Source organism: Corylus avellana, chromosome 11, assembly GCF_965113065.1.
Source record: "Corylus avellana chromosome 11, dhCorAvel1.hap1.2, whole genome shotgun sequence".
Classification (NCBI taxonomy): Eukaryota; Viridiplantae; Streptophyta; class Magnoliopsida; order Fagales; family Betulaceae; genus Corylus; species Corylus avellana.
Genome location: NC_142500.1, coordinates 14,059,149 through 14,068,234, shown reverse-complemented (window position 1 = coordinate 14,068,234; position 9,086 = coordinate 14,059,149). Strand labels below are relative to the sequence as shown.

The following is a 9,086-nucleotide window of genomic DNA, read 5'->3' as shown; positions in this document are numbered from 1 at the left end:
TAAAAAAAAAAAAAAACTAATTAAAGTGATATAATCAGGTGGTTTTTTTTATTTTTTTTAAAGGTATTTCATGCTAAATTTGTGCCACAATCCATTAAAGTTGAATAGGATTCTCTTGTTAAAGACTTAAAGTCTGTTGAGTAGGTAGAAACATTAGTTACAGAGGGTGTGTGGTCCTCGTAAGTTTGATTGTGCATTGGTGCGCCGTGCGCGTCGAAGTCTGCGGTTCTCGTAAGTTCGACAATTCCGTCTTTGGACTTCTGTTCGTAGAAATGAGCACTGACCCAGTCCTCGGATTTTACTTTTTATTAGAAATAGTTTTTGGACTTAATTTAACTCAAAAGTTAATTTAAGAGTTGAGATTTTTCTTCACCCTTATAAATTACCCATCTCCTTAATACCTAAGCAATGTGAGACTTTCAACACACCCCCTCACGTGTAGCGGGAGGATATCCAAACCGACACATACAACAATAAGAGATGGTGAGCGACAGCCAATTAAACAATGTTGTGATATCATAATAGGAAAACAAAATGAAAGAGAAGAACTGATTCTCATTTACTCGATAAACAAATGGAAAGAATTTTCATCCGAGGAAATTTGTGTCCTTAATTCAAAGTCTATACTTTTGATTTGTCTTGTTGGTCGACTACACAGTGGGGTTGCTCGACTGCACACGGTTTGCTAGCAAGCGTGAGCAGAGGGTGCGTGTCAAACCCAATCTGTAGACAATTCCGTTTTTGGGCTCCACTTCGTAGACATGAGAACTCAGTCCTTGGATTTTACTTTTCAAATTGGGAATTTCGTGATAAACCCAGTTGTTCGGAAAGGAAGTAAATAGTAGAGAAAAGAGAATTACATTTACAGAGAGATCTCATTATCTTTTTATGGATTTCGTCACTCTGTTTCTCATTGTCTCTGCATTTTTTACTGCTTCAGCTCAACAAATTCAGTCTAATGTGAGCCGAGGCTCTTCTCTAACACCCACCACAAACTCTACGTGGTTGTCACATTCTGGTCTCTATGCCTTTGGATTTTACAAACAGGGCAATGACTACGCTGTTGGGATTTTTATTGCCGGAATTCCAGAGAAGACTGTTGTCTGGACTGCAAACCGTGATGGCCTACCAGTCTCCAACAATACTACCTTGCTTTTCGCAAGCGATGGCAGGCTTGTCCTTCAAATGGGACAAGAGCAGCTGGCTGTCGTAGCTGAATCTTCTGGGTCTGCTTCGGCTTCCATGCTAAACTCAGGCAATTTTGTCATCTATGATTCCGATCGAGGAATAATATGGCAGAGTTTTGATCACCCGACTGATACCCTTTTACCCAGTCAACGTCTCTTAGCAGGTCATGAGCTATTTTCGAGTATTTCAGACACGGATCACTCAACGGGTATCTTCCGTCTGAAGATGCAAAATGATGGAAACCTTGTTCAGTACCCGGTGGATACTCCCGACACAGCTCCATATGCTTACTTTGCAACTAGTGCAGGTGGCTTTGGAGATAACGGGACGCTAAACTTTGATGCTGATGGCCATCTCTACTTGCTAAACGCTACTAGTTTCAACATCAGGAATCTGACGGATGGAGGATATCCTACAAAAGAAACTATTTATCTCATGAGAATTGACGTTGATGGGATATTCCGGCTGTACTCCCATAATCTGACACAGAACGGAAACTGGTCAATTGTATGGTCATCTTCATCTGATGTGTGCGATCCAAAAGGTCTTTGCGGATTAAATAGTTTTTGTGTTTCATATGATCAAGAGGCTGAATGTTTATGTTTTCCGGGATTTGAAATGGTAAACGAAGGCAACCGAACTGCAGGCTGTGGGAGGAGCTTCTCTGCAGAAGGTTGCAACAACAAAAATGAAGATATTAAATACAGCTTTGAAGAAGTGGCTAACATCACATGGGAAGATGTTTCATATTCTGTTCTGTCAGTACCATCCAAAGAATCTTGCGAACAAGCTTGTTTGGAGGATTGTAACTGTGAAGCTGCGCTATTCAAAGACAGGACGTGCAGCAAACAAAGGCTTCCATTGAGATATGGGAGAAGGACACAGACTGATTCAAACATAGCTTTCATCAAGGTAAGTATTTCTACACCCACTACTCTTCAAAACCTCTCTGATGGGGATTGGGGATTGGGGGGCTGCTGGACGATAGAAATGGGAAGGGGTTGGTTCGGTTGAACATAAAAATTGGGTGGGTTGCTTCACATGACACAACACATCTGTAAAGCACCCCAAATTTCAACACATCCCCTCACCACCAAAAGAAAAAACACCCAACCGCATGCAATTTCGCCACCTACAAGCAATACCTAACCTGAAACACACATTTCTATTACTTTATTTATTTATATTTTTTTAATCAAAGCAAAACCAATTTCTGAAGAGAGAAAGTAGAGAGAGAAAAGACACGAAACTTCACATGAAAGTGGGTTGCTTTGGGCGAAATCTGGCAACAGCGTTGTGCTGAGGGGGTGGTGGGTTTTTTAGGGCTAGAACCACGGGGTCTTTTGAAAGGTGAAAACCGAAAAGAGATTTCTTTTTTTCGATTGCTTTTTTCTTTTTTCGTTGGAGAATAAGATGCAGTTCTTTTATGGTGTATATATATAGACGAGTTTGCTATCATGAACTACCCAACTGTTAAAAGAAAGACATAAAACTTTAACTAATATGGAACCCAAAAAATTATTTTGCTAAACCATGTAATGAAAATGTAGAGTAGAAAAAAAAAAAAAACCAAAATACTCTGTAAAATGCTAGGTGCAATGATGGAGTTTGGTGTTAAAGTATAAATTAAATGATTAAATTTATCACATTTTATTAGCTTAAGTTTTTAGGACAAGTAATAATTTAACATGATATCAAATTCGGAGATCATGAGTTCAAAATAAAATTTAATCATTTAATGTATAATATTAAAAGAGCAAGACATAAAAATGAGGAAGGGAATTTTATTGAATACTACTCGATCCAAAGGTAAGAGAGTCACCAGTACACACAAGAGGCTCGGTAATATTTCTCACTGACTCGTATAGAAAACTAAAAGAACCGAATACATCAGAATGATCAGATAATGATAATACAGAGACGACTATTCTCCAATGATGCCTTTTCTTCTCCTCTCAGGTATCTACCAACGCAGCAGAAACTCAATCCGTTGTAAAGCCGGGCTCTTTGTTGACAGCTACGGTCAACTCTTCATGGCTATCACCTTCCCATCTATATGCCTTTGGATTCTCCAAGCAAGGCAATGGTTATGGTCTAGGCATTTTTCTTGCTGGTCTTCCACAGAAGACAGTGGTTTGGACAGCCGACCGAGACAAACCTCCAATTCCAGCTGATTTTAAATTGAATTTCAAAAGTAATGGACGACTGGTTCTGCAATCGGCACAAGGCACAGAGACGGGCCTCGCCAATTTCCCGGTAGGTGCCAGCTCAGCATCGATGCTTGACTCCGGCAACTTTGTTCTCTATAATTCTACTAATCATATAGTATGGCAGAGTTTCGATTACCCAACCGACACCCTTTTACCAACGCAGAGTATTTCCGCCGGACAAGTGTTGTATTCCAGTCTTTCACACTCTAACCAGTCAACCGGCATATTTCGTCTCTTGATGCAAGAAGATGGATATCTCGCAATGTACCCAATTGGAACTCCATACACAAAGGATTATGGTTATTGGTCAGCTGGTATAAATGGACAAGGAAATGATGTGATACTAAAACTTGATGATGATGGTCATCTCTATTTGCTCAATGGCGCTGGCGCTTATATATGGAATCTAACATTGGGAGAAAGTTATACAAAAGGTTTTATCTACCGATTGACAATTGACCCCGATGGGATTTTGCGGCTATACTTTCACAATAGGAATCAGAATGAAGATTGGACAGTCGCATGGTCTATGCCAGATGACAAGTGTGCGCCTAAGGGTCTATGTGGATTTAATGGATATTGTGATTTAAATGTTCAGGGCGTTGGTTGCAAATGTCTTCCTGGATTTGCATCGGTCAACCAAGGCGATTGGGGTTCAGGCTGTGAAAGGGATTTCACTGCAGAAAGTTGCAAAAACAACAAAAATACCATGGAAGCAGTGCCTAATACCGTATGGGAAAATGATAATTATTCGGTTCTCATATCGTCAACCCAAGAGAATTGCAGAGAAGCATGTTTGCAGGACTGCAACTGTGAAGCTGCACTATTCAAAGACGGGTTGTGCACAAAACAAAGGCTTCCTTTGCGATTTGGGAGAAGACTACAAAGAGATTCAACGGTAGCCCTCATCAAGGTGGGTACATCTATAGATAGAAATCTGCCAAAGGAGGACATCATAATAGTGAGTGTTTCATTTGTTGCTTTTGCATTAATTGTCTTAGCAATTTCTGGAATTGCAATTTACAGATATCGTGTTTGGTCATACAAAAGGATATCTAATAATGGAGACATTGTCTTGCGTGAGGATTTTGCTCCAAAATCATTCACTTACATAGAACTTGAGAAAGTGACTGACGGTTTCAAGGAAGAGCTTGGCAGAGGAGCGTTTGGGACAGTATATAAAGGGGCAATAAAGAATGGCGACAGCGAGAAGAATGTAGCCGTCAAGAGGCTTGACAAATTGTTGGCCGAACGGGAAAGAGAATTTCATACAGAGATGAAAGTTATTGGGAGAACACATCACAAAAACCTTGTGCGTCTATTGGGTTATTGCCATGATGGACCCAACAGGCTTTTGGTGTACGAGTTCATGACAAATGGGTCACTTGCAGATATACTCTTCACACCTGAAAAACAACCTTCTTGGGATGAAAGAATGGAAATTGCTCTCAACATAGGAAGAGGAATTCTTTATCTCCATGAGGAGTGTGAGCCACAAATCATTCATTGTGACGTAAAGCCCCAGAACATACTCATGGATGAAAACAGGTGCCCAAAAATCTCTGACTTTGGATTGGCGAAGCTGTTAAAGGCGGATCAAACTAGAACCTTTACAGACATTAGAGGGACAAAAGGATATGTTGCCCCAGAGTGGCATCGGAAACGGCCCGTGACAGTCAAAGTAGACGTGTATAGTTTTGGAATTGTGCTGTTGGAAATTATATGTTGTCGAAAGAGTGTGGACCAAAATCTTCCAGAGGAAGAGGCAATTCTTGAAGAATGGGCATACCAATGCTTTGAGAGTGGTGAGCTAGGTAGACTAGTGAATAATGAAATGGTTGACAAGAGACAATTAGAGAGAATGGTTAAAGTAGGACTTTGGTGCATTCTGGATGAGCCCTCACTCCGCCCTTCAATAAAGAAGGTTCTACTCATGTTGGAAGGGACCATTGATATCCCAGTCCCTCCAAGTCCAACATCATTTCTATGTACCGTATGATTCCAATCCCACCAAATCATGCATCCTTTCTTTGTGTCTTCTAAAATGTGCTTGTACTTAAAAAAATAAGTCTTGCCTAGTGACATATACGCCTTAGAATTGTGTCAATGTTTTGGTGTAAGCATCGAGTCTTTCTTTTAAGTACCATTTTGAATTGCATTCTTGTAGTAATGCTCCAATAAAGAATTTTCTTATCAGGTTCTTCTTTATTTCAAAAAAAAAAAAAAAAAAGGAAAAAAAAAGTGAAATAACAAATAATTCTTGTAATCATGACCATGTTAAGTTTCATCCTTGCTATCCTCCCACGATATATTTGGGTCTCCGACTATCTCTTCTTCCAATACTAAATATGCGTTTCGGTACTTAAAATGTATTTGTATCATCTCATTTAGCTAGGGAGTACTACTCTTAATTATATAGGAACATATGCTTTACTATCTATCATTGGCCAATAATTTGACGTCTTTTGTCCCTTTGGGCAAACTCAAAATACACTGATGGGTGTTTGAATATGGGTAATCTTTAGGATTTTTGGGAATTCTAAAAAAATTACCTCATTTGGTTGCACTCAAGTGGAGGAATTCAGATACTCAAGGAAATGTGGATTCCCTCCCACCTGAATTTTGCTGGAAATGTGGATGATAAAGGTCTTAAGAAACTTTCTTTTCTTTCAAATAACAAAAAAATGCACACATTCCTTTTAACACAAAAAAGGAATCATTGAAACCTAACTCTAAGGATTTTTTATTTATTTTTTTCAAATACAAATATGCACACATTCTTTTTAGAGCAAACTTCACTAGTCTATTTTGTCCCCTTTTACATTTCTCCCAAAAGTTTAAAAAATTTCAGTTTAGTGTATCAAACTTATAAACTACTTTGACTGTCATTAGGGTCTGGGTTAAATTTGACTATCAACGCAAGAATTGACTCTTAAACCCTTATAAACTTTATGAAATTACAAGATACCCATTATGTTCTTGAACTTCACTTACAGAGTCGAGTGCTTTCCTGCCATTTCCATCCAACACACTTATACTTTTCCCTCTTCAACATATTTTGTTGCCACGATATCTTTTGTCGCCCATGTCTTTGTTGGGAGAAACAACAATACACAAAACTTCCTTTTTGTATGAATCTGCAAGAAACTATAAAATAGAGCAATATATATTCGGAAAATATATATCCAAACAGCACAAGCACAAGACACATGATTTTCTACGTGGAAAAACCTAGGGGTGCAAAGACGGTTACGGTTAGCGGTTAGTGGCAATAACCGCTAACTGTAACCGCCTTAGCGGTTAGTATATTCCACTAACCGCAACCGTTAACCGCCTAACGGTTAGCGGTTAGCGGTTAGCGAAATAGATAACCGCTCGCTAACCGCTTTTTTTAAATTGGACTTATTTTTACCCTCATTTTTTTTTCTTGTATTTTTAATATCTTCTTGGGCCCAATTGCTATAAAAAGAGCCCATATTGAAAAATCAAAAATATTTGACACAAAATTTACATTTACTTGTACTTTAAAAAAATTTCCTTAAATATTAAATCATAACTGGTTAACTTTTTTTAAAAAAAAAACTAAAAAAAAAATTCAACACAACATACAAAAAAAAGTTCAGAATTCAGACAACTGTCAGTAACTTTGAGAGAGGCTGCTCAGCAACTTTGAGTGATTTTGATATTTCGTGAGATTTGGGGTTGGGAAGAAATAGATGAATATATACAGGTGTAAAACGACGTAGTTTTGCCTTCTATATAATTTTTTTTTTTTTTTAAAAAAAAAAGGTTAAAGGATAAAACTATTAACTATTAATAATTCAATTTTAAAAAAATTGTACAAATGGTTCAAAAAATTCAAAATTGTTCAAAAAATGGTTAAATTTTAATTTTAATTTAATTTTATTTTTTATTTTTTTTTTATTTTTTTAAAAATGGTTAAATTTCTTTTTCTAAAAAATGTTCAAAAAATACATTAATACTTCAATTGTGATTATAAGTAACACATTATTGAATCTAATGTCAATTACTTAATTTGATATTATATAATCATATAGTCTCATTAAATTATATCATATGATTCATATGATTAATTATTTAAATTCTTATCATATTTACTTATAATCTTTTTTCTTTGAATTGAACTTAATATCTAATGGTAAATGGTAATGTTCAAACTCCTAAATCCTAAATTCCTTAAGTATCTAATAATGCTTTAATTAAATTGTAGACTTGTAGTTATAAGTAATATATTGTTTAATTCAATTGAATCAATTGTGATTATCATTGTACATAAATCATATGATTAACTTGTAAACTTATGACTTATGAGTTATGTCATATTATATATGTATTATTTATTATTATATAGTCATATGATTTAATGATCAAGTCATCATGTGATATAATCATATCAATTATAGTGATAATATATAAATTACTAAAATTATAATGATAATACATTAATACTTAAATTGTGTTTATAAGTAACACATTGGTCATTGTTTAATCCAATGTCAATTACTTAATTTGATATTATACGAATCATATCATCATTGTACATTAAAAATATGATTCACTTGAAATCTTGAATAAAGTATTTGAATTATCATTGAATCATATGATTAAGTATTGATATTATACATTTATATTATTCATATGCATATATAGACTTATATAGACTTATAACATATATAGACTTATAAGTTTATAACATACATTGGAAATAAGTCTCTAGATATTTAATTGTTGTATTAGTATGAATTGGTATACTTATGAGTTATGTCATATTATATATGTATAATTTATTACTATAAAATCAAATGATTTAATGATCAATTGATCATGTGATATAATCATATAAATTATAGTGATAATATATTATTACTCAAATTGTGATTTAATGATCAAGTGATTATGTTATATGTATAAATATTTTTATAATTATAATTATAAAAATATATTATATAAAAATGCGGTTAGCAGTTAGCGGTTATGGTTAGTAGACCCAATAACCGCTAACCGCTAGGCGGTTATAGCGGTTAGGCGGTTAACGGTTAATGCGGTTAAACGGTTAGGCGGTTAGCGGTTATAACGGTTAGCGGTTAACCGCCCGCATTGACACCCCTAGAAAAACCTTCCCAGTGTGAGAAGGAAAAAACCACGGGACCGTAGTCCACTCAAACAATTCCACTATCAACAATAATGAGAATACATAAGTCTTCTCTAGTCTCAATTAGAGGCATACAATCAGCAGCTATCCTTCAAGAAATACAATTTCTTGGCACAAATCAACTTCTACAAGAAATAAAGAAAGATCTCACCCAAATAGAGGCTACTGTTCACGGGCTCAAAAACTAATATAGAATGCTCAGAATCCAATCTCCATCGTTACAATGAAGAGTCACGTGTAGTGAATATGCATGCAAAATTTCAGCTCAATCGGACCACAAACGCTTGTCAATCGGAGCTATAGATCAAGGCTGGATGGAATTTTCAAATTCTGGTTTTTTAAGTTCTTTCCCTCTCTTTTTCTGGCGGCTGCTTGTATCTTTTTCTTATTATTCTCTCTTTGCAACAACAAAGGATATTAGGTTTAGCAAACCTTAAACCAAATGGGTCTCTCCTTATGGGTTTAATAAAAACATACATGGGCTACACAAGTTTGGGCCATCCTCCACTTAAGAA

General features: G+C 35.9%; 1 protein-coding gene across 2 annotated transcripts; it reads left to right on the top strand.

Annotated features, from left to right (window-relative positions):
• Positions 1 to 873: 873 nt before the first annotated feature.
• Positions 874 to 5,402, top strand: LOC132164948 (G-type lectin S-receptor-like serine/threonine-protein kinase LECRK3). 2 transcript variants are annotated; one of them, XM_088511706.1, is made up of 3 exons: positions 874 to 2,125; positions 2,520 to 2,526; positions 4,332 to 5,402. In XM_088511706.1, the coding sequence occupies exons 1-3, from the start codon at positions 889 to 891 to the stop codon at positions 5,395 to 5,397; spliced, it is 2,310 nt and encodes a 769-aa protein (XP_088367832.1). In that variant the 5' UTR covers positions 874 to 888; the 3' UTR covers positions 5,398 to 5,402. The 2 variants fall into 2 exon arrangements, with proteins under 2 accessions (XP_088367832.1, XP_059431452.2); XM_059575469.2 differs by lacking the exon at positions 2,520 to 2,526 and having other exon boundaries at positions 874 to 2,188; positions 4,328 to 5,402.
• Positions 5,403 to 9,086: the final 3,684 nt, after the last annotated feature.